Source organism: Oncorhynchus mykiss, chromosome 15, assembly GCF_057628025.1.
Source record: "Oncorhynchus mykiss isolate SJ-2025 chromosome 15, ASM5762802v1, whole genome shotgun sequence".
Taxonomy (NCBI): Eukaryota; Metazoa; Chordata; class Actinopteri; order Salmoniformes; family Salmonidae; genus Oncorhynchus; species Oncorhynchus mykiss.
The window spans coordinates 27,442,123-27,468,555 of NC_143036.1; the positions used below are offsets into that span (position 1 = coordinate 27,442,123).

Consider the following 26,433-nt stretch of genomic DNA (forward strand, 5'->3'; position numbering starts at 1 on the left):
GAGAGGGAATGTTGACAAACATTCTGGCTCCATGTTTTTGATGTCTTTGGTGTGGGTGGGCTCTTCACGCCAAGTGTGTGTTATTCTTCATTAACCCATATTGTGTGCGTTTTAATCAATGTGTCTTTGTGTAGGCCATGTGTGTGGAGCAGCAGTGTGTGTTAGAGCTGGGCTCCCACCCCTTGTTCAGCCCTGTGTCAGTGATGGAGGGCCGCTCCCCTCTCAGAGACTGTGTCCTCTCAGTCAGCCAGTTCACCGGGGCAGAGAGGGAGTCCCTGGTAGAGCTAGCCAAACACCTGGGAGCCAGGTAACCACCACACACACACACACACACACACACACACACGAGGAAGGACACAGTTTGCTCTTGTAGTATACAGGTTGCATTGTAGATAAATGGCACCAGCTGAAGTTAAAAATAATAAATAAAAGAATATCAAGGCTATAGTTCAAGTACAGCGGTTGCTAAGATGAAGGGCCACATTGTACACACGTTCATATGGACAGAGTATGTTCCAGCATTCTGTTATATTTAGTGTTTGAATGGTTTGTTTTTAAGAGATAATTGTGATATAATGGACACACTTGCATCAAAGGACTGCACATCTTCATATGGGCCGTAGGCGGATCCAAACTTTCCAATGAGACCTTAGGGAACTCGTAAGTCGATTCTTGATGAAGACACCATTAGCAGCAAATACAGCTGCAAAACTTTTCAGATAAATGCTTTGTTTGTTTTTTTTATTCTAATGTTAGTTATGCATCCTACTCAGTCACACACACACACTGGATATACAAGTCCCTTGTCACAAACAGACATGGATTGCACTGAGAACAAAATATCCTTGTGGCTTATCCGTCAAACTGAAAGCCTGCAACAAGAACCTTTTGCCGTATTTGAGCGTAGTTTCTCTTGTCTTACTACCTTCTCTCCTTTCCATATATCCATCCTCCGGACAGTGTCCAGGACTACTTTGTGCGCATGGCCAATCAGAGGAGGGGCATGCTGGCTAGTACCCACCTGGTTCTGCAGAGCCCAGAGGGCACCAAGTACCAGGCGGCCGAAAAGTGGGGGCTACCCGCCGTCACCCTGCGCTGGGTGCTGGAGTCTGCCAGGACGGGCCGGAAGGCAGAAGAGGGGCGATACCTGGTGGATTTGCCCCGTTCTCCAGGTCAGTCTGCCTCGCTATCAGACACTTCTTGAATGGATTTGAATTTAATGCCCGCATCAGTGGGGGGGATGAATGACGTTTTAGTCATTTCTGGGCCAGTGAAAGCTTAGCATTTCATTTATTGCGAGGGGATGAGTTTTCACAAACAGTTTATGCTCTGCTGTATGTGATAGATTTCACCATCTGAATCAGTGTATGTATTCCCTTTGTTCCCCAGAGAGAGAAGAGGAGAGTTTTGTGGGGGGTTCGCAGAAGCAATCCATGCCCCCTCCCCCAGCCCGTAACAAGTCCCCAGAGATTCCCCTGCTGGGCCCCCAGAGCGGGGCGGCCGTCACCCCCCTGGACACGCGCCGTTTCCAGAGTAAGGTGTTCCGCTCCGTGCTGGACCAGGGCCAGCAAGACAAGGACTGTACCACACCGGGAGGTCAAGAGGGGGACAGGAAAGCAGGGGGGCAGAAAGAATCCCCAGCGCTGCCGTTGGACACCCCCTCCCGCTTCCTCTGCCGAGACCAGCTCTTCAGACCCACCTTCAATGTCAAGGTAAGATTCACTTGTCTCAATAGTATACACAACTTTAAGAACACCTGCTTTTACTGTGACGGAATGATCAGGTGAAAGCTATCATCACGTATTGATGTCACTTGTTAAATCCACTTCAGCAGTGCAGATGAAGGGGAGAAGATTGGTTAAAGAAGGATTTTTAAGCCTTGATACAATTGAGACATGGATTGTGTATGTGTGCCCTTCAGAGGGTGAATGGGCAAGACAAAACATTTGTCGGTCGGCAGGGTCGGGCGGCAGGGTAACCTAGTGGTTAGAGCGTTGGACTAGTAACCGGAAGGTTGCAAGTTCAAACCCCCGAGCTGACAAGGTACAAATCTGTCGTTCTGCCCCTGAACAGGCAGTTAACCCACTGTTCCTAGGCCGTCATTGAAAATAAGAATTTGTTCTTAACTGACTTGCCTGGTTAAATAAAGGTAAAATAAAAATACAATTTTTTAAAAAGTGTCTTTTGAACAGCAGGTAATGTAGTTGGTGCTAGGTGCGCTGGTTTGTGTCAAGAACTGCAACGCTGCTGGGTTTTTCATGCTCAACAGTTTACCATGTGTATCAAGAACGGTCCACCACCCAAATGACTTCCAGCCAACTTGACACAACCGTGGGAAGCATTCGAGTCAACATGGGTCAGTATCCCTGTGGAACACTTTCAACACCTTGTGTAGTCCATGCCCCAATGAATTGAGGCTGTTCTGAGGGCAAAGGAGGGGGGGGTCTGCAACTAATTGACGGAATAATGTTGAGCATTGGGTGACCGTATTACCGTCACACCGGCAGTCACGAGTCATGACCGCATCAAATTCCACCTGACTGTTGAGTCATAGTAACTAAATCAAATTACACAGTAGATGTTAATGCAAGTGTAGCGAAATGCTTGTGCTTCTAGTTCCGACAATGCAGTAATAACCAACGAGTAATCTAACCTAACAATTCCACTACTACTACCTTATACACACAAGTGTAAAGGGATGTACATAAAGATATATGAATGAGTGATGGTACAGAACGGCATAGGCAAGATGCAGTAGATGGTATCGAGTACAGTATATACATATGAGATGAGTAATGTATGGTATGTAAACAAAGTGGCATAGTTTAGTGGCTAGTGATACATGTATTACATAAAGATGCAGTAGATATAGAGTATATACATATACATATGAGATGAGTAATGTAGGATATGTAAACATTATATTAAGTGGCATTAGGCTTCTCCCAAACTGCTCTAATGCCGCTGATGGTCGTTAGTACCTTACCAAACTTGCTAGCAGCCAATCGCTAATGGCCTAATACTCAGCGCGCTTGAACGCGGCTGGAAAGCACATAGCCTATTGAAATGTGTTCTTATAAGCCCAATCTCGTGTCGAAACAGAGTTTTGACTGGCTGCTTTTTAAGAGGATTGTAGCTTTCTCATGCTGCTATATTTATTTCTCAATTATTAAAATTAAGCACATTAACTTCCTGACTGATGTCTTGAGCTGTTGCTTCAATATATCCACATAATTTTCCGTCCTCATGAAGCCATCTATTTTGTGAAGTGCACCAGTCCCTCCTGCAGCAAAGCACCCCCACAACATGATGCTGCCACCCCCGTGCTTCACGGTTGGGATGGTGTTGTTCTTCGGCTTGTAAGCCCCCTTTTCCTCCAAACATAAAGATGGTCATTATGGCCAAACAGTTCTATTTTTTGTTTCATCAGACCAGAGGACATTTCTCAAAAAATTACTATCTTTGTCCCCATGTGCAGTTGCAAACCGTAGTCTGGCTTTTTTTATGGCGGTTTTGGAGCAGTGGCTTCTTCCTTGCTGAGAGGCCTTTCAGGTTATGTTGATATAGGACTTGTTTTACTGTGGATAGATACTTTTGTACCTGTTTCTTCCAGCATCTTCACAAGTTCCTTTGCTGTTCTGGGATTGATTTGCACTTTTCGCACCAAAGAACGTTCATCTCTAGGAGACAGAACACGTCTCCTTCCTGAGCGGTATGACGGCTGTGTGGTCCCATGGTATTAATACTTGCATACGATTGTTTGTACAGATAAACGAGGTACCGTCAGGCATTTGGAAATTGCTCCACGTTAAGCCTGGAGAGATTGACATGCATATTATTGTTTGCTCTCCAATGGTCAGGTGTGCTTCCCAGTTCTGAGCCAATTGCAATTTTCCTTAGTCCCTCTTTGTGGCACCTGACCACACGACAGATCCGTAGTGCAGGTGTCACAAAACTATGGCCTGTAGAACCTGCCTTGTTATATGTGGTAGTGGAGTAGGGCCCTGAGGGCGCACACTTAATGTTGTGAATGTATTGTAATGTTTAAAAAAAAAATGTATACCTGCCTTAATTTTGCTGGACTCCAGGAAGAGTAACTGCTGCCAAGTGGGATCCATAATAAATACAACATTTATTGGTTGATGTCATTTTTTTTTTATTACAAAACCTAGAAACATGCAATTTTCTCATGTTGATGTTGTGGTGTTGCTGGAGATTAATATGAAGTTCAACATTTAGAAATGCCACTTTTTTTTATTAACTATCAATTACCCGGAGGCCGGCAGTTATTTGCATGACAAATCACCAGCTGACGAAAGGTCATAACCACCACAGCCCTAGTTGAGTATTATTTAAGCAATAAGGCACGGAGGGGGGGGGGGGGGGTGTATGGCCAACTCCGCGATTGTGTCGTGCCAAAGAACAGCCCTTAGCCATGTTATATTGGCCATATACCACAAATTCCTGAGGTGAATTATTGCTATGATAAACTGGTTACCAACGTAATTAGGGCAGTAAAAAATACGTGGTATACGGTCTGATTGGCTGATAGCCGTGGTACAATCAGAATTCAGTGCTCAGTTTATAAATTGTAATAACACATCTTGAAACTATGTACTTGTATGATATTCCAGGCTGCGTTAGCAGCGTTGGACACACCAGGGGGCAGGTCACAGCAGAGTCAGAAGGTCGTGACCCCGCTGTCCGAGGTCATCGGGAGGAACCTGAAGGTGGCCCTGGCCAACAGCACCCGCAGCAACGACCCTGACCTCCAGGCCCTCTCAGCCAGCCCCCAGCTCAGCAAGGAGACACACAGAGTGGTACAGAACACACCCTACAGCCTTCACAGCCAAGTTCATACACTCACAAGCCCATGTAACTGACATTTACTCCTGAGGTGCTGACTTGTTGTACCCTCGAAAACTACTCTGGTGGTTATTTGACCATGCTGGTAATTTATGAACATTTGAACATCTTGGCCATGTTCTGTTATAATCTCCACCCGGCACAGCCAGAAGAGGACTGGCCACCCCTCATAGCCTGGTTCCGCTCTAGGTTTCTTCCTAGGTTTTGGCCTTTCTAGGGAGTTTTTCCTAGCCACCGTGCTTCTACACCTGCATTGCTTGCTTTTTGGGGTTTTAGGCTGGGTTTCTGTACAGCACATTGAGATATCAGCTGATGTAAGAAGGGCTTTATAAATACATTTGTTTTGATGTACACAGTTTCTTAAATGCCTGTGTGACGTTTGTTTGTTTGCCTTTAGGTGGAGGAGGAGGCTGCTGCCCTGACTGGTGTGGTGATCTGTGTGAGTAAGAAACTGAGCAAGAAGCAGCGGGAGCTCAACGGCATCGCTGCCTCATTGGGAGCTGACTTCAGGTACTCCCCTCAACTCAACATGCTCGCAACTATGTCTACAATGTTAGTAATGCCAGTCACAACACTTGCCATTAATGATGCATGTCCCTCTATGATCCAATACTCTGTGTGTGTGTATGGGGTCCAGGTGGTCGTGTGACGACACCGTGACGCACTACATCTACCAGGGTCGTGTAGGGGACAACACGCGGGAGTACAGGGCTTTGAAGGAGAGAGGGGTGCATGTTGTGTCCCAGCACTGGCTTCAGGCGGTACGGAAGGTTTTCATTACACACATAAACACAAATGTACTTGCATGAAGTATACGACAGGCACGCTCCATTCTTATATCAGATGTAACAGTCACAAAAGTGTTGCTGTAGTTTGTCTGTGTGGTTTTGTGTGTGTGCGCTCAGTACTGACTCGTTGATGTTGTCTGTCTCCAGTGTGCTGAGGATCAGAGGCACGTGTCGGAGTCTCTCTACCCGTTCACCTACAACCCCAAGATGAGCCTGAACCTCAGCCAGGTGCCTCCTGACAGTAGCCAGAGGTCACCCCCTGCCACCCGCACCACAAAACTCAGAGACCTCACTGAGGCCCAAGAGAACAGGGTACATTCCTTACAGAAACCGCTCACTCTAGATATGGGGCTGTATTGAGCATCTTTGCGTAGGAGTGCTGATTTAGGACCTTCGCCTCTCCCGAGTCCCATCATTCCTGTACGGACAAGGCTGTAACTACCAATTGGATATCACGAAAAAGGGGTAAAATGTACCCCCCCTAAAAAATCTTATTCAATGTGTTCTAAAAGGCAAAACTGATCCTAAATCAGCACTACTACTCTGAGATGCTTGATACTTAAGGCCCCTGTATATTTGTTCAATGGTTTGAGTGTCTGGAAAATGGTGCAGGGAGACTGTCAGTTCAAAGCTTCACATCATAACCTTGTCCCCCTCAGCCTGAAGATAATGCCGTAGAAGACGCCACAACCTCCCATCACGTCAGTGGAGAGACTGATCAAGAGCAGGGCCGGGACAATGCAGAGAAGAAAGGTGGGGCTCTTATACACTGATGATCCACTGGTCTGCCCTTCTGTACCGTAGCTCAAGTGCTTTGAATTGAAACGTTCCGGGTCCAGACTAATGAACTCTTGCTGAGACCACTGGTATAAACCTTTTAGAAAACAGCTAATGAACAAAATTCCTTGTTTTTGCCTATCTGTTTCACACACGTCCATGTGCTTTTAAAGAAAAAGATGGCGGACAAATTATACAAAATGTACGTTTTATATTAGTTTATTGTTAAGTAAAATAAGTGTCTCATGGTCTTTGTCAAATAGCTCTAATTTACCCTCCATTACTGTCATAAAAGATGGTGGATAAATTAATGTCGTACTCCGGACGTTTTAAAATTATCCCAGTACCAATCTGCTTAAGGGGTAGCTCTCCCATAGACACCAATGCGATAGTAGCTGTGTCTGGTCTGCTTAGTTCGTTGACTATATGAACCAGGAAAAATGAGTGGGACGTCTCACTTCCTCTTCTATCTCTGCTATCACTGTCATTTGCCATCCTCCATTAAGGTGGTATAAATGGAATCTTAGTGAAGTGCGGGTTCAAGACCCCTTGTGACAAACTTTTAGTTTTTTGTTGGGAAAAAACTACTGCTGGTCCTCAAGTAAATTACGCATGCGTTGAAGTACAACATATAATGATGCATGTAAAACGTACATTTAAATGTACAGGACTATGTAGTATGAATATTAGCAGTGTGTTTGTCGACGAGGCTGGCGATAGAAGCAGCTCCTCATTAATCTTCCAGGTGCTGGCTGCGCTTCCCTTCTCAACACACCAACACAGTAAGTGTAACTTCTACATTTCAATGTACAAAAAAGAGTTCCTCTGAGATTTTGAACCCTTGTTGCAAACTGCGAAATATACCAGATGCTAGGCTCGCTAAACTGTTCTATTTGACTAGTAGTTCCAACATGAGGTTTAGTTACTTTGACTAGCAGATTGTGCCGTTTCACTTTTGGTAAGGGTTCTTTTATTGAAACGTTTTTGATTACGTCTGACCATGTACAACCAAGTCTACTTTTAGTGGGTGATTCTTTTTTTCTTTTTTTTATGGTACCAAGATGGCTAATTGTCAAATCAAATGTATTTATATAGCCCTTCTTACATAAGCTGATATCTCAAAGTGCTGTACAGAAACCCAGCCTAAAAGGAAAAACTCCCTAGAAAGGCCAAAACCTAGGAAGAAACCTAGAGAGGAACCAGGCTATGAGGGGTGGCCAGTCCTCTTCTGTCTGTGCCGGGTGGAGATTATAACAGAACATGGCCAAGATGTTCAAATGTTCATAAATGACCAGCATGGTCAAATAATAATAATCACAGTAGTTGTCGAGGGTACAACAAGTCAGCACCTCAGGAGTAAATGTCAGTTGGCTTTTCATAGCCGATCATTAAGAGTATCTCTACCACTCCTGCTGTCTCTAGAGAGTTGAAAACAGCAGGTCTGAGACAGGTAGCACGTCCGGTGAACAGGTCAGGGTTCCATAGCCGCAGGCAGAACAGTTGAAACTGGAGCAGCAGCACGGCCAGGTGGACTGGGGACAGCAAGGAGCCATCATGCCAGGTAGTCCTGGTGCATGGTCCTAGGACTCGGGTCCTCCTTGTGACATATTTTCCAATGGGAAAAGCTAACAGCTTGCAAAGTTCTAAAAGGTTTAACCGGTGGTCTAAGCAAGAGTTTGTAATTATGGACCCTCCTGGTTCATACCGAATGAGGCTGTTGACTGATAAAAAGTTTCAATTGAATATCCCGTGAGTGCAGGTCCCCAAAACACACATACATACACACTTCACTTTCTTTCATTCCCCTCATCCTCTGACCGTCTCTGTCTTCCAGACCTGTCAGAGACCCTGGAGATGAGGGAGAAGCTCCAGAGGCAGCTGCAGGAGATCATGTCAGCCACCAAGAAGACCACCAGCAGGCGCTCTTCAGCCCGCCTGGGCTCCGGGGGGACTGACTCTCATCCCCATACCCCTGGCCGCAACGCAAACGCCCGACGCACTCTGGAAGCACTGCGGTATGAGACCCCAACAGACCAGGGGGCTGCGAGACATCAAAATAATCTTCAATTAACCTTCACTATTCAGTTTCCCTATGCCAATGACCAGATCTGTGTCCAGACATTTTGGGTTTCAAAATCCTCTGCACTGCATAGGTTTAGATTTTACTTGACTGAGTTGAATTTGTGCTTTAATTTCATTGGATGTTTATTCATGTAAATGTCTTTGTTTGCCATTTAAATAAGGCATGTACATCCGTGTCTTTACAGTGTGAAAAGGGCTAACTCTCTCGGTCTCCCTCCTTTGGTGTTATTCAGGATGTCTCGTCAGGCAGCAATGGACCTGAACACAGAGCCGTCTCAGAGTGAGCAGATCGTGTGGGATGACCCAACGGCCCGGGAGGAGAGGGCCAAGCTGGCTGACAACCTGCAATGGCCTGGCAGCCCCTCCCAGCACTCTGAGTCCCTGGCTGTACCTCTAGCAGCACCCCTATCCCACTCTGACAATGCCGGAAACACACTCCGGGACTCCATGACCGACTCTGAAATGGTGGAAATGGGTGAGGGGGGGGGATTAAAAAAGTAGTCCCCTGTCTTCAATCACACTCAAGTGTTGCATAAGTTTCAAAGAATTTAAAAAGAGTGCAATAGACTTCGGAAATTCAGTTTCAATCTTGTTATATATATGCCAATGCACCTGCAGCAACAGATTCTTCTTATTGTTTTGCCAAATATTTACCTTTGAAATGTTCTCCCTCCTATTCAGTGGTGTGTGACGTGATTGACCAGCAGATGGGTGAGAGAGTGATGACTGTGCCAGGGGAGGAGCCTGACCACCTCACCCCTAAAGCCCCCAGCATCGCCTTCCCCCTCGCCAACCCCCCCGTTCCCCCAGAGCCACAGGTAACCACACTCACCCTCCCTCCCTCTTGTAAGGTGATATTATAAGTAAATGTTTAGATGTGAATCGTTACTTTGCGTCACGGTAGTGTACTGTGATGCTAAAAAGGCTGTGCTGTCAACAGATGGATGAGGAGAGTGAGGCGGAGAAGGAGCCTCCTCGGTTCCAGCTCTCCTCCCTCAACCCCCAGGAGAGGATAGACTACAGCGCCCTCATAGAGGAGCTGGGTGAGTCTCGGTCCTCCTCCCTGACCACCTAACTAACTAGATGCCATCTTTACCGTCTCTTTGGTACATATGTGCTCCCGTGTGGCTCAGTTGGTAGAGCATGGCACTTTCAACACCTGGGTTGTGGGTTCGATTTCGCCCCGGGGGACCAGTATAAAAATGTATGTACCCACTACTGTAAGTTGCTCTGGATAAGAGCGTCTGCTTTAGTGACCAAAATCTAAAGTAGCCTCAAATTGACACCCTAATGTATAGTGTACCACTTTAACCAGGGCCCATAGGGTTCTGGTTCAAACTAGTGCACCATATAGGGAAAAGGGTGCATTGGGTACTCACCCCGTTGCCTACTTTTTTATTTGCAGTGGTCTTAAAATATCTTGTTTCTTTCTCTTCTGAGACGGTCTGTCGTCCTGTTTGTCAGTCCCCCTATTGCATTTGTCTGTCTCGTCTGACTCAACATGTCTGTGTTCCTGTAGGGGGCGTGGTGCTGGACAAACAGTGCTTTGACCCCAGCTGTTCCCACATCATCGTGGGGAGCCCCCTGAGGAATGAGAAGTACCTGGCAGCCATGGCCTCTGGGAAGTGGATCCTGCACCGTTCCTACCTGGAGGCCTGTCGCTCCGTGGGACACTTTATCCAGGTCAGGATCTGCATCAGACCACCACAACATGCCTCCACAGACTCATAGCGCCATCTTTTTGGATGTAATCTTTATTTAACCAGGAAGTCCCAATGAGGTCAGAAGATATCTTTCGCAAGAGAGACCTATCCAAGAAGGGGCAGCTCAATTAAAAAATACATCTTGTTTATTCTTCTTGAATTTAATGGAGAGGGTGTACATACTGTGTGTTCCAGGAGGATGCGTACGAGTGGGGCAGTAGCTCCATCCTGGATGCCCTACCCTCCATCAGCTCCCATCAGAAGAGGCTGGCATTGGCTGCCATGCGCTGGAGGAGGAACCTGCAGGACCAGAACAACCTGGAGGGAGCGTTCAGCGGTTGGACCGTCATGCTAAACATCGACCAGACCAGAGAGTCAGGGTTCAGACGACTACTGCAGTCTGGTGGAGCAAAGGTACCAACAATGCTCTTAAAGGGCAACTCCACTTTTAATTCTCATTGTCATTTTCTCCAGCACAATACCAGTGTCAACATATGTGAAAACTGCACATTTCTGTTGTTTTTTTTATATGAAGTTCTACCCGATGACAGCAAAAACATTTGATCAACTTTGATTTTCAAACGTTATGAGATTCGCGGTGACGTGGGAGCAAGAAAATACCCTCTTTTGGGCTAGAAACTCACTGCAAATTTAGAAAATCATATTTTATTTTTTTTTACATTTAATCCTGTCATGTCACAGAGAAGCATTTCTTAGGACCTCATTTTTATAATCTCAGATCAGAGAAAAATAATATACTACTGGAAAAATAATATGCTTCTGACAATATTAGGATAGGATGAATCAGAAAATGACCTTGGCTACATTTCATTCAGTTGCACCCCATTTAATAAGCGAGGAAACTGAAAACTGCCACCTGTCGTCATTCCTCACACATATACTGACCAACATGACGCTTGCTGCCTACAGTTTTCTGTCTACAGTGGGGCAAAAAAGTATTTAGTCAGCCACCAATTGTGCAAGTTCTCCCACTTAAAAAGATGAGACCTGTAATTTTCATCATAGGGACACTTCAACTATGACAGACAAAATGAGAAAAAAAATCCAGAAAATCACATTGTAGGATTTTTAATGAATTTATTTGCAAATTATGGTGGAAAATAAGTATTTGGTCAATAACAAGAGTTTATCTCAATACTTTGTTATATACCCTTTGTTGGCAATGACAGAGGTCAAACGTTATCTGTAAGTCTTCACAAGGTTTTCACACACTGTTGCTGGTATTTTGGCCCATTCCTCCATGCAGATCTCCTCTAGAGCAGTAATGTTTTGGGGCTGTTGCTGGGCAACATGGACTTTCAACTCCCTCCAAAGATTTTCTATGGGGTTGAGATCTGGAGACTGGCTAGGCCACTCCAGGACCTTGAAATGCTTCTTACAAAGCCACTCCTTCGTTGCCTGGGCGGTGTGTTTGGGATCATTGTCATGCTGAAAGACCCAGCCACGTTTCATCTTCAATGCCCTTGCTGATGGAAGGAGGTTTTCACTCAAAATCTCACGATACATGGCCCCATTCATTCTTTCCTTTACACGGATCAGTCGTCCTGGTCCCTTTGCAGAAAAACAGCCCCAAAGCATGATGTTTCCTCCCCCATGCTTCACATTAGGTATGGTGTTCTTTGGATGCAACTCAGCATTCTTTGTCTTCCAAACACGACGAGTTGAGTTTTTACCAAAAAGTTATATTTTGGTTTCATCTGACCATATGATATTCTCCCAATCTTCTTCTGGATCATCCAAATGCTCTCTAGCAAACTTCAGACAGGCCTGGACATGTACTGGCTTAAGCAGGGGGACACGTCTGGCACTGCAGGATTTGAGTCCCTGGCGGCGTAGTGTGTTACTGATGGTAGGCTTTGTTACTTTGGTCCCAGCTCTCTGCAGGTCATTCACTAGGTCCCCCCGTGTGGTTCTGGGATTTTTGCTCACCGTTCTTGTGATCATTTTGACCCCACGGGGTGAGATCATGCGTGGAGCCCCAGATCGAGGGAGATTATCAGTGGTTTTGTATGTCTTCCATTTCCTAATAATTGCTCCCACAGTTGATTTCTTCAAACCAAACTGCTTACCTATTGCAGTTTCAGTCTTCCCAGCTTGTTGCAGGTCTACAATTTTGTTTCTGGTGTCCTTTGACAGCTCTTTGGTCTTGGCCATAGTGGAGTTTGGAGTATGACTGTTTGAGGTTGTCAAAATACTTAAACTTACATGCAAAATACCTGCTGTTAACTTTTAAATGATTGGAATGAATTATCCAAAGAGAGTATAAAGGTTTTCAGTACAGTCTTTTATACTGATAACAAGTTCAAACAGGTGCCATTAATACAGGTAACGAGTGGAGGACAGAGGAGCCTCTTAAAGAAGAGGTCTGTGAGAGCCAGAAATCTTGCTTGTTTGTAGGTGACCAAATACTCATTTTCCACCATTTGCAAATAAATTCATTAAAAATCCTACAATGTGATTTTCTGGATTTTTTTCTTCTCATTTTGTCTGTCATAGTTGAAGTGTACCTATGATGAAAATTACAGGCCTCGTCTTTTTAAGTGGGAGAACTTGCACAATTGGTGGCTGACTAAATACTTTTTTGCCCCACTGTATTTGATTTTAAAGGATGAAGTCCAGATAGGCTAGGCCTGGGAAACTTTATGGATGGACATAGAGAATTAGTAGCTAATTCACGCATACCCACCCACCTAAAAGGACCTATCAATCAAAGCCGCCTGCAACCCATCTGACACTTAAGCAAATCACATTTCTCCTTTTCAAAAAAACGTATAAAAACCTTGCCTTGGATTCAAATCCTTTCTGTAGGAAATCAAAAACTAGTCTGCGTTATAGGATAAGGCTACATTAATGTAGCCTATCATATACATTGACGAAAGTTTTGAGGAGATATAAGCTGGAGACTGATGTTCAGTATTCATACCCGTTGACTTAATCTACATTTTGTTACATCCTGAATTCAAAATGGATTCAAATTATTATTATTTTTTTTCAGCCATCTACACACAAAACCCCATAATGACAAAGTGAAAATGTTTTTTGAAATTTTAGCAAATTTGATTGAAAATGAAATGTCTAATTTCCGTAAGCATTCACACCCATGAGTCAATACATGTTAGAATCAACTTTGGCAGCGATTACAGCTATAAGCGTTTCTGGGTAAGTCTAAGAGCTTTGGCAGTGTTCCAGATAATAATTTATATTTTTGCATATAGAAAGACTCAAATCAATCCTGTTCTGAATAAAGAATTGATTGCGGCAGGACTGTATTTCGCAATTGACGTGAACGGTGTCATAAGCAAGACGTGCCCATATAAAAATGTTTTAATACAGACTTAGTGGGCCTTTACTCTGTCATACTGCACCTCAGTCTTCACTTACTGTTCCTTAGTATGGAGAAAGCTTATAATATAAACTTATCTGTCTCTGATTGCCCATCTCCTCCATACTTTGTTGATATTGACAACGTGTACACCTCTGGATGTTAGGCCATCCACCCTCTCTCTCTTCTCCCTAACCCACTCTCCAGGTTCTCCCCAGTCCCTCTCCATCTCTGTACAAGGGAACCACGCACCTGTTTGCAGAATTCAGCCGGTTGAAGCCAGGAGACTTCCGGGTGGATGTGCCAGAAGCCATGTCCCAGGGAGTCAAATGTCTGAAGCCAGAGTTCATCGCAGATTACCTCATTCAGGTTGGTGGGACTGTAACTAAAGCACATAACTGCCTCATAAAGGGACATTATGTTGAAGGGAATATGTGTCTGACTGCTTTAAAGGCAGTTTATAGTGCCTTCAGAAAGTATTCCCACCCCTTGACTTTTTCCACATTTTGTTACCGCCTGAATTTAAAATGGGTTCAATTGAGATTTTTTGTCACTGACTTACACACAGTTCCCCATAATGTCAAAGTGGAATTGTTTTTATAAATTTATTAAAAACAAAAAGCTGAAATGTCTTGCGGTAAGTATTCAACCCCTTTGTAATGGCAAGCCAAAATAATTTCAGTAGTAAAAATGTGCGTAACTACCATACGTTGCATGGACTCTGTATGCAATATTTTAATGACTACCTCATCTCCGTACCCCACACATACAGTGCATTCGGGAAAGTATTTAGACCCCTCAACTTTCTCCACATTTTGTTACAGCCTTATTCTAAAATTGATAACTTTTTTTCCCCTCATCAATCTCCACACACGATACCCCATAATGACAAAGCGAAAACTGAAATATCACATTTACATAAGTATTTAGACCCATTACTCAGTATTTTGTTGAAGGTCCTTCGGCAGTGATTACACCCTCGAGCCTTCCTGGGTATGATGCTACAAGCTTGGTACACCTGTATTTGGGCAGTTTCTCCCATTCTTCTCTCCAGATCCTCTCAAGCTCTGTCGGGTTGGATGGGGAGCATCGCTGCACAGCTGTTTTCAGGTCTCTCCAGAGATGTTAGATCGGTTTCAAGTCCAAGCTCTGGCTGGGCTACTCAAGGACATTCAGAGAATACATTTGCAATTTAGGGTCTAACGTGACAAAATGTGGAATAAGTCAAGGGGTATAAATACTTTCTGAAGGCGAACTGTATATGGGTCTTCCTCACGAAACTGACATTTTAGCAATTTATAATTTTTCACAATTTCCTCGTTTCAAAGCAAATTTTATTTGTCACATACACATGGTTAGCAGATGTTAATGCGAGTGTAGCGAAATGCTTGTGCTTCTAGTTCCGACGATGCAGTAATAACCAACGAGTAATCTAACCTAACAATTCCACAACAACTACCTTATACACACAAGTGTAAAGGGATAAAGAATATGTACATTATGATATATGAATGAGTGATGGTACAGAACGGCATAGGCAAGATGCAGTAGATGGTATCGAGTACAGTATATACAAATGAGATGAGTAATGTCGGGGATGTAAACATTATATTAAGTGGCTAGTGATACATTTTTTTACATCAATTTACATTATTAAAGTGGCTGGAGTTGAGTCAGTATGTTGGCAGCAGCCACTCAATGTTAGTGGTGGCTGTTTAACAGTCTGATGGCCTTGATTGAAAAACAGCTGTCTCTCGGTCCCAGCTTTGATGCACCTGTACTGACCTCGCCTTCTGGATGATAGCGGGGTGAATAGGCAGTGGCTCGGGTGGTTGTTGTCCTTGATGATATTTATGGCCTTCCTGTGACATCGGGTGGTGTAGGTGTCCTGGAGGGCAGGTAGTTTGCCCCCGGTGATGTGTTGTGCAGTCCTCACTACCCTCTGGAGAGCCTTATAGTTGTGGGCGGAGCAGTTGCCGTACCAGGCGGTGATACAGCCCGACGGGATGCTCTCGATTGTGCATCTGTAAAAGTTTGTGTGCTTTTGGTGACAAGCCGAATTTCTTCAGCCTCCTGAGGTTGAAGAGGCGCTGCTGCGTCTTCTTCACAACGCTGTCTGTGTGGGTGGACAAATTCAGTTTGTCTGTGATGTGTACGCCGAGGAACTTAACTTACTACCCTCTCCACGACTGTCCCGTCGATGTGGATAGGGGGGGGTGCTCCCTCTGCTGTTTCCTGAAGTCCCCGATCATCTCCTTTGTTTTGTTGGCGCTGAGTGTGACGTTATTTTCCAGGGCCCTCACCTCCTCCCTGTAGGCCGTCTCGTCGTTGTTGGTAATCAAGCCTACCACTGTTGTGTCGTCCGCAAACTTGATGATTGAGTTGGAGGCGTGCATGGCCACATAGTCGTGGGTGAACAGGGAGTACAGGAGAGGGCTCAGAACGCACCCTTGTGGGGCCCCAGTGTTGAGGATCAGCGGGGTGGAGATGTTGTTACCTACCCTCACTACCTGGGTGCGGCCCGTCAGGAAGTCCAGTACCCAGTTGCACAGGGCAGGGTCGAGACCCGGTGTCTCGAGCTTAATGACGAGTTTGGAGGGTACTATGGTGTTAAATGCCGAGCTGTAGTCGATGAACAGCATTCTCACATAGGTATTCCTCTTGTCCAGATGGGTTAGGGCAGTGTGGTTGCGATTGCGTCGTCTGTGGACCTATTGGGGAGGTAAGTAAATTGGAGTGGGTCTAGTGTGTCAGGTAGGTTGGATATGGTCCTTGACTAGTCTCTCAAAGCACTTCATGATGACATAAGTGAGTGCTATGGGGAGGTAGTCGTTTAGCTCCGTTACCTTCGCTTTCTTGGGAACAGGGATAATGGTGGCCGTCTTGAAGCATGTGGTAACAGCAGACTGGGATAAAGATTGATTGATTATGTCCGTAAACACACCAGCCAGCTGGTCTGCGCATGCTCTGAAGACGCGGCTGGGCATGCCATCTGGGCCTGCAGCCTTGCGATGGTTGACACGTTTAAATGTTTTACTCACGTCGGCTGCAGTGAAGGAGAGTCTGCAGGTTTTGGTAGCGGGCCGTGTCAGTGGCACTGTATAGTCCTCAAAGCAAGCAAAGAAGTTATTTAGTCTGTCTAGGAGCAAGACATGGTCTGCGACGGGGCTGGTTTTCTTTTTGTAATCTGTGATTGACTGTAGACCCTGCCACATACCTCTTGTGTCTGAGCCATTGAATTGCGACTCTACTTTGTCTCTATACTGACGCTTATCTTATTTGATTGCCTTGCGGAGGGAATAGCTACACTGGTTTGTATTCGGTCATGTTTCCGTTCACCTTGCCCTGGTTAAAAGCAGTGGTTCGCGCTTTCAGTTTCGCACGAATGCTGCCATCAATCCACTGTTTCTGGTTTGGGAATGTTTTAATAGTTGCTGTGGGTACGACATCGCCAATCCACTTGCTAATGAACTCGCTCACCAAATCAGCGAATTCGTCTGTTTGACGCAATGCGGAACATATCCAAATCCACGTGAAAGAAGCAATCTTGAAGCGTGGAATCAATTGGTCGGACCAGCGTTGGACAAACCTGAGCACGGGAGCTTCCTGTTTTAGTCTCTGTCTATGGGCTGGGAGCAACAAAATGGATTCGTGGTCAGCTTTTCCGAAAGGAGTGCGGGGGAGGGCTTTATATGCGTTGCGTAAGTTAGAATAACCATGATCCAGGGTTTTACCAGCCCTGGTCGCACAATCGATATGCTGATTAGAATTTAGTGAGTCTTGTTTTCAGATTAGCCTTGTTAAAATCCTCAGCTACAATGAATGCAACCTCAGGATATGTGGTTTACATAGTGTCAAAGTTCGTTCGGGGCCATGTCTGCTTGGGGGGGGGAATATATACGGTTGTGATTATAATCGAAGAGAATTCTCTTGGTAGATAATGAGGTCGACATTTGATTGTGAGGAATTCTAAGTCAGGAGAACAGAAGGACTTGAGTTCCTGTATGTTATGATCACACCACGTCTCGTTAATCATAAGGCATACCAGAAAGATGCTTGTTTCTGTTGGCGCGATGCGGGAAGAAACCAGCTGGCTGTACCGACTCCGATAGCATGTCTCGAGTGTGCCATGTTTCCGGGAAGCACTGAAATTAGCATCTGTACTTATCTATTTCATAATTATTATTGTTTTGGATCAGATATTGGATCAGATATCAACATTCTAAGATGTTTTTTTTTAACATTGCTCTAATGAAAAGCCTTAAGCTAAACATGACACTGAAAATATTAAATTCAGTCATGCGAAGGCCAAGTGGGGTAAGGGGGAGGGGTGTTTTGATAAAAAGAACCTCATTCTGAAGGCATTTTTTACCTCTTTCTCCCCAATTTTGTGATATCAAATTGTTAGTTACTTTCTTGTCCCATCGCCTCAACTCCCGTACGGACTCGGGAGAGACGACGGTCGTGAGCTGTGCGTCCTCCGAAACACGACTCCGCCAAGCCGCACTGCTTCTTGACAAAATGCTCGCTTAACCCAGAGGCCAGCCGCACCAATGTGTTGGAGGAAACACTGTACACCTGGTGACCATGTCAGTGTGCATTGCGCCCGGCCCGCCACAGGAGTCGCTAGAGCGCGATAGAACAAGGACAACCATCCCCTAACCCGGACGACGCTGGACCAATTGGGTCTCCCGGTCGCGGCCGGCTGCACCACAGCCTGGGATCAAATCAAATTTATTTATATAGCCCTTCGTACATCAGCTGATATCTCAAAGTGCTGTACAGAAACCCAGCCTAAAACCCCAAACAGCAAGCAATGCAGGTGTAGAAGCACGGTGGCTAGGAACAACTCCCTAGAAAGGCCAAAACCTAGGAAGAAACCTAGAGCGGAACCAGGCTATGTGGGGTGGCCAGTCCTCTTCTGGCTATGCCGGGTGGAGATTATAACAGAACATGGCCAAGATGTTCAAATGTTCATAAATTACCACCATGGTCCAATAATAATAAGGCAGAACAGTTGAAACTGGAGCAGCAGCACGGCCAGGTGGACTGGGGACAGCAAGTAGTCATCATGTCAGGTAGTCCTGAGGCATGGTCCTAGGGCTCAGGTCCTCCGAGAGAAAGAGAGAGAATTAGAGAGAGTACACTTAAATTCACACAGGACACCAAATAGGACAGGAGAAGTACTCCAGACATAACAAACTGACCCTAGCCCCCCGACACACAAACTACTGCAGCATAAATACTGGAGGCTGAGACAGGAGGGGTCAGGAGACATTGTGGCCCCATCTGATGACACCCCCGGACAGGGCCAGGATCTGTAGTGCAGTGGCTTAGACTGCTGCGCCTCGAAGGGAGGCCCCTAACGCATACATTTACTTGTGCACATCTAAGGACTACTCCTCTTGACCAGTGGTTCTCAGCTGGTTTTGCCTCGGTACCCAAATTGAACCAGGTTGTCTCAGTTGCGACCCAATATTGACATCACAAAAATACAATTTGTTAAGCTATGCTATATTAAATGTTGCAACATTCCCACTTCTTTCATTGTCAATAATAAAATGTTGCCCATATTCTTGATTAATGTTAGTAAACTCAATGGTTAGAGACTACAAAATCAACCAAAAATGCGCTGCTAATAGCTCTATTAAAAAATAAAAGTTTTGTAAATTCATTATAATTTCTAAACAATTTCTACCTGGTTTGAGTTCAGACTGGAGTATTTTATTTTTTTATTTTCATTTAGTCAGACACGAGATCCATTCAAAACCTCCCTGGTCGCGACCTACCAGCTGCTCTAGATAAAGCAATTGGAGTTTTACAGGAACTAATGAGACATGCCCACAGTGTTCTATTTATAATAAATATAATTGAATGTAAACTTTAACCAGTATACCATTTTTTTATGATTTATGGACAAACTACAGCATCATTTTGTTTTATTCAAATAAGTTGGGTTTTAATAAAGTTTAATTGAATTAACTAACCCGAGAATTTAATCTTGACGCATTTTAGTAATGAGAATTTGGGATGAAAATGTACAAAATTCTGGCGACAATTTTAAATGTATTTAAAATAAGACCCTTTGCCAAAACTAGACTTAGGCCTTTGCTACAGACATGTTTAAAACTGGTTTCATGGTTATCACCCATACAAGTAATGTTGGGAAAGTCTAAAGCACGTGTCAAACTCATTTCACAGAGGGCCAAGTGTCTGCAGGTTTTCACTCCTCCCTTGTACTTGATTGATTGAAATAAGGTCACTAATTAGTAATGAACTCTCACTCACCTGGATGTCTGTCTTCATTGAAAAGGAAAAATGAAAAGCCTGCAGGCACTAGTCCTCCATGGAAATGAGTTTGACACCCCTGGTCTAAAGTGAATCCAGTTGGTTAATATTTGATCCATAAAATGGTACGGTGCCTTCATTTAACCATACTATGTGACCATACTATGTGATCAACCTTCTCCATAATACCCACCCTGGCCAGTTAAAGGTTCTCCATGTAACATTTCCACCTGCAACTAGGGCCCAAATTCCAATTACATACCAGTAGTAACAAAGAAATATAAATTCACCAAGGTAAAACATATATAATTTTAGAGAGGCACGTGGCCTCCAACTGCTCCTAAATGCAAGTAAAACTAAATGCATTCTCTTCAACCTATGGCTGCCCGCACCTGCCCACCCGTTTAGCATCACTACTCTGGACGGTTCTGACTTAGAATATGTGGACAACTACAAATACCTAGGTGTCTGGTTAGACTGTAAACGCTCCTTCCAGACTCACATTAAGCATCTCCAATCCATAACTAAATCTAGAATTGGCTTCCTATTTCGCAACAAAGCATCCTTCACTCATGCTGCCAAACATACCCTAATAAAACTGACTATCCTACCGATCCTTGACTTCGGCGATGTCATTTACAAAATAGCCTCCAACACTCTACTCAACGAATTGGATGCAGTCTATCACAGTGTCATCTGTTTTGTCACTGGTCACCCCCGAAGCCAACTCCTCCTTTGGCCGCCTTTCCTTCCAGTTCTCTGCTGCCAATGACTGGAACGAATTGCAAAAATCATCTGAAGCTGGAGACTCATATCTCACTAACTTTAAGCATCAGCTGTCAGCAGCTTACAGATCATTGCACCTGTACATGGCCCATCTGTAAATAGCCCACCCAACTACCTCATCCCGATGTTTTCTTTTTTGCTCATTTGCACCCCAGTATCTCTACTTGCACATCTATCACTCCAGTGTTTAATTGCTAAATTGTAATTATTTTGCCACTGTGGCCGTTTTATTGCCTTACTCCCTAATCTTACTTAATTTGCACACACTGGATATAGACTTTTCTATTGTGTTATTGACTGTACATATGTTTATTCCATGTAACTCTGTAGTTTGTGTCGCACTGCTTTGCTTTATCTTGGCCAGGTTGCAGTTGTAAATGAGAACTTGTTCTCAACTGGCCTACCTGGTTAAATAAAGGTGAAATGTGTATAGGTATGCGTGTGTATGTGTATATATATATATATATATATACACACACACACACACACACACACACACACACACACAGTGCCTTGTGAAAGTATTCGGCCCCCTTGAACTTTGCGACCTTTTGCCACATTTCAGGCTTCAAACATAAAGATATTAAACTGTATTTTTTTGTGAAGAATCAACAAGAAGTGGGACACAATCATGAAGTGGAACGACATTTATTGGATATTTCAAACTTTTTTAACAAATCAAAAACTGAAAAATTGGGCGTGCAAAATTATTCAGCCCCTTTACTTTCAGTGCAGCAAACTCTCTCCAGAAGTTCAGTGAGGATCTCTGAATGATCCAATGTTGACCTAAATGACTAATGATGATAAATACAATCCACCTGTGTGTAATCAAGTCTCCGTATAAATGCACCTGCACTGTGATAGTCTCAGAGGTCCGTTAAAAGCGCAGAGAGCATCATGAAGAACAAGGAACACACCAGGCAGGTCCGAGATACTGTTGTGAAGAAGTTTAAAGCCGGATTTGGATACAAAAAGATTTCCCAAGCTTTAAACATCCCAAGGAGCACTGTGCAAGCGATAATATTGAAATGGAAGGAGTATCAGACCACTGCAAATCTACCAAGACCTGGCCGTCCCTCTAAACTTTCAGCTCATATAAGGAGAAGACTGATCCGAGATGCAGCCAAGAGGCCCATGATCACTCTGGATGAACTGCAGAGATCTACAGCTGAGGTGGGAGACTCTGTCCATAGGACAACAATCAGTCGTATATTGCACAAATCTGGCCTTTATGGAAGAGTGGCAAGAAGAAAGCCATTTCTTAAAGATATCCATAAAAAGTGTTGTTTAAAGTTTGCCACAAGCCACCTGGGAGACACACCAAACATGTGGAAGAAGGTGCTCTGGTCAGATGAAACCAAAATTGAACTTTTTGGCAACAATGCAAAACGTTATGTTTGGTGTAAAAGCAACACAGCTGAACACACCATCCTCACTGTCAAACATGGTGGTGGCAGCATCATGGTTTGGGCCTGCTTTTCTTCAGCAGGGACAGGGAAGATGGTTAAAATTGATGGGAAGATGGATGGAGCCAAATACAGGACCATTCTGGAAGAAAACCTGATGGAGTCTGCAAAAGACCTGAGACTGGGACGGAGATTTGTCTTCCAACAAGACAATGATCCAAGACATAAAGCAAAATCTACAATGGAATGGTTCAAAAATAAACATATCCAGGTGTTAGAATGGCCAAGTCAAAGTCCAGACCTGAATCCAATCGAGAATCTGTGGAAGAACTGAAAACTGCTGTTCACAAATGCTCTCCATCCAACCTCACTGAGCTCCAGCTGTTTTGCAAGGAGGAATGGGAAAAAATGTCAGTCTCTCGATGTGCAAAACTGATAGAGACATACCCCAAGCGACTTACAGCTGTAATCGCAGCAAAAGGTGGCGCTACAAAGTATTAACTTAAGGGGGCTGAATAATTTTGCACGCCCAATTTTTCAGTTTTTGATTTGTTAAAAAAGTTTTAAATATCCAATAAATGTCGTTCCACTTCATGATTGTGTCCCACTTGTTGTTGATTCTTCACAAAAAAATACAGTTTTATATCTTTATGTTTGAAGCCTGAAATGTGGTAAAAGGTCGCAAAGTTCAAGGGGGCCGAATACTTTCGCAAGGCACTGTATATATACACATATATATATATATATATATATATATATATATATATATATATATATATATATATATATATATACTGCTCAAAAAAATAAAGGGAACACTAAAATAACACATCCTAGATCTGAATGAATGAAATATTCTTATTAAATACTTTTTTCTTTACATCGTTGAATGTGCTGACAACAAAATCACACAAATTATCAATGGAAATCAAATTTATCAATTATCAAGTCAAAATGAGGCTCAGTAGTGTGTGTGGCCTCCACGTGCCTGTATGACCTCCCTACAACTCCTGGGCATGCTCCTGATGAGTTGGCGGATGGTCTCCTGAGGGATCTCCTCCCAGACCTGGACTAAAGCATCCGCCAACTCCTGGGCAGTCTGTGGTGCAACGTGGCGTTGGTGGATGGAGCGAGACATGATGTCCCAGATGTGCTCAATTGGATCCAGGTCTGGGGAACGAGCGGGGCCAGGCCATAGCATCAATGCCTTCCTCTTGCAGGAACTGCTGACACACTCCAGTCACATGAGGTCTAGCATTGTCTTACATTAGGAGGAACCCAGGGCCAACCGCACAAGCATATGGTCTCACAAGGGGTCTGAGGATCTCATCTCGGTACCTAATGGCAGTCAGGCTACCTCTGGCGAGCACATGGAGGGCTGTGCGGCCCCCCAAAGAAATGCCACCCCACACCATGACTGACCCACCGCCAAATCGGTCATGCTGGAGGATGTTGCAGGCAGCAGAACGTTCTCCACGGCGTCTCCAGACTCTGTCACGTCTGTCACGTGCTCAGTGTGAACCTGCTTTCATCTGTGAAGAGCACAGGGCGCCAGTGGTGAATTTGCCAATCTTGGTGTTCTCTGGCAAATGCCAAACGTCCTGCACGGTGTTGGGCTGTAAGCACAACCCCCACCTGTGGACTTCGGGCCCTCATACCACCCTCATGGAGTCTGTTTCTGACTGTTTGAGCAGACACATGTACATTTGTGGCCTGCTGGAGGTAATTTTGCAGGGCTCTGGCAGTGCTCCTCCTGCTCCTCCTTGCACAAAGGCGGAGGTAGCAGTCCTGCTGCTGGGTTGTTGCCCTCCTACGGCCTCCTCCACGTCTACGGATGTACTGGCCTGTCTCCTGGTAGCGCCTCCATGATCTGGACACTACGCTGACAGACACAGCAAACCTTCTTGCCACAACTCGCAATGATGTGCCATCCTGGATGAGCTGCACTACCTGAGCCACTTGTGTGGGTTGTAGACTCCGTCTCATGCTACCACTAGAGTGAAAGCACCGGCAGCATTCAAAAGTGACCAAAACATCAGCCAGGAAGCATAGGAACTGAGAAGTGGTCTGTGGTCCCCACCTGCAGAACCAGTCCTTTATTGGGGGTGTCTTGCTAATTGCCTATAATTTCCACCTATTGTCTATTCCATTTGCACAACAGCATGTGAAATGTATTATCAATCAGTGTTGCTTCCTAAGTGGACAGTTTGATTTCACAGAAGTGTGATTGACTTGGAGTTACATTGTGTTGTTTAAGTGTTCCCTTTTATTTTTTTGAGCAGTGTATATTACTCCCATGACTAGCTGGTCTGGCTCTTGTGTGTACTAGTTCTTCACATCCTTGCAACTGATGTTTTTTGGATTATGATAAAGTAAGAAGCAGTACCAAGCCATTTTAGGTGTTTCTAATCAGTGTTCTTGTAAAACATGAAGGAATCTAAATTGTCTAAAATATTACATGTTGCTCCACTAAGAAAAGTATTTTGTATTATTGTCCAGGAGCCGTCTGCACCAATAGAGATGTACTATCTTCCTCAAGCGGCCCAGTGTCTGCCAGTGGGCGCAGACGTCAGCCGCACCACCCCGTCCTACAAGCGCAAAGTATCAGGAGATTCCTCCAAGCTCAAGAAGACCCGCCTCAAGTGAGAACATCGGCATTTAGAGCTGTGGTGTCAACAAGTAAATTCCATCATTTTAGAAACACCCTTGCAAGCCTTAATGATAGTATGTCTGTAAATAATATGTTTTTTCATTATTAGTTGTATGAAAATAAAATTAATTTGACAAATGTTTGTATTGTGATTGATTGGCGCTTTCGGCAAGAGTCAGACAATGTTCTCAAGCACTCAACACTGAGAGATGCACTGTCGATGTATGTCCTATAGAGGGCACTCCACAATCGGTTTGAATCCCAAGCATCATTCCTGGACTGAGTGCATTGTTGTTCATTGTTTTAAGCATCATATGCTGAACCATTGAGCTTTTTTCTTTACACCTCTAAGTCTCCTGATACCAAAAGCAGGGACAAAATGTTTCAACCTCTCCTTTTTTCATTGACAACGTGAGTCCTCTTGAGATCAATTCTACCTGCTATGAAGTGATAATGGCATTTGTTCAGGGTGTCACACCAGTCTCTGACCCACGCTGTCACATCCGTTGCCATTACTGGCACCAACCTCGTTACTCATGGCAACCACTTACCACCACACTGCTGCCATTGCCTCGCTAAGCTATAATTGTTATTTTTGATATGATGGAACATTGATCTCACCTACCAGATTCTACATAAATGCGTACGTATAAACTCAGAACAAGCTGGCAAAGGCTAACCAAGGCAGAGGTTTACTTATTGTGCTGGAGAACAAAGAAAAAAAACAATGGAAAAATGAGAAGTCCCCAGAGCCCACTAGATGTGTTCAAAGCAGTTGTGCTGACCTTGCAACAGCTGTGTGGTGCTCTTGGACTGTGAACACCAGATTTCCTACCCTGTTATGTGCTAATGCTAGGCTGGTGAGGGGCAGGGTATCTGGAGGGGTAAGTGGTTTAACCTCAAAATGGCTAAGCTGTTGGTTGAATGCTGCAGGATTAGGGGAGAAGATGGGGGAGTGCTCCCCGCAGAGCAATCGGGTGACACAGGCTTTCTGAACCAAACTGGATGCGTAGCCTACATTTCCACTGATATGGTGCTAAACATGCTACAGTATTTTCTTGTTGGTTACAAAAGAGTGGTCCTCTTTCAAGCGCAATACTCCCTAACCCATTTAATCGACTTAGTGTTAAACAATTGTGCTTCCATGTTGGCCAGCTATAGGACATTCACAATGGGAAGCCCAATTATATTCCTCTGTCCCAGGTCTGTTTCTGGAGGCTCAGATAAAGGTTCTCTCCCCCTCCACAATCTCACTGGCCATGGCTGTGTCCCAAATGACACCCTATTCCCCAGATAGTCCACTATATAGGGAATATGGTGTCATTTGGGATGCATTTTATAAGACATGCTGCAGGGGCTGAGGAACCTAATGAGAAAGTCAGACCACTGGGACAGCGCACAGCATGATTCCCACAACAATGCCATGTTTCCTTGGTGATGATGAGAGGGACATGGGAGCCTGTGGCAGTGTTGTGTGCTCTCCATCTCTGAACCCAATAAACATTGCAATAACAGAAACCTCCATTCATAGTGAACTGATTTAATAAATATTAGTGGTATAAGCGAGAGTGAGAGCCCATGCCATGGCCCATAATTAAAAACCTTCCAAAGTGGGGTGTCTCGGCATCAAGGAAAACCTAGTTAAATCGAGTCAATTTGAATGTTTTCTGTCAACACTTGTATTTAATTAATGGGGTAATCTTTGTATTCAGTTAGAGGGTGTTGTCTTGGATTTTTTTATATT

At 44.4% G+C, this 26,433-nt stretch overlaps 1 protein-coding gene across 1 annotated transcript in view; it reads left to right on the forward strand.

Moving 5' to 3' along the window:
* topbp1 (DNA topoisomerase II binding protein 1) overlaps window positions 1-24,827 on the forward strand; it is a 40,858-nt gene extending 16,031 nt beyond the window's left edge. The window contains exons 12-27 of the mRNA XM_021562861.3: window positions 135-307; window positions 961-1,172; window positions 1,390-1,712; window positions 4,635-4,820; window positions 5,264-5,376; window positions 5,504-5,627; window positions 5,802-5,966; window positions 6,314-6,407; window positions 8,266-8,446; window positions 8,747-8,988; window positions 9,195-9,331; window positions 9,454-9,556; window positions 10,033-10,196; window positions 10,412-10,630; window positions 13,767-13,928; window positions 24,539-24,827. Coding sequence (XP_021418536.3) covers window positions 135-307; window positions 961-1,172; window positions 1,390-1,712; window positions 4,635-4,820; window positions 5,264-5,376; window positions 5,504-5,627; window positions 5,802-5,966; window positions 6,314-6,407; window positions 8,266-8,446; window positions 8,747-8,988; window positions 9,195-9,331; window positions 9,454-9,556; window positions 10,033-10,196; window positions 10,412-10,630; window positions 13,767-13,928; window positions 24,539-24,685 — 2,745 coding nt within the window. The 3' untranslated portion in view covers window positions 24,686-24,827. The remainder of the gene's footprint in view (window positions 1-134; window positions 308-960; window positions 1,173-1,389; window positions 1,713-4,634; window positions 4,821-5,263; window positions 5,377-5,503; window positions 5,628-5,801; window positions 5,967-6,313; window positions 6,408-8,265; window positions 8,447-8,746; window positions 8,989-9,194; window positions 9,332-9,453; window positions 9,557-10,032; window positions 10,197-10,411; window positions 10,631-13,766; window positions 13,929-24,538) is intronic.
* Window positions 24,828-26,433: the final 1,606 nt, after the last annotated feature.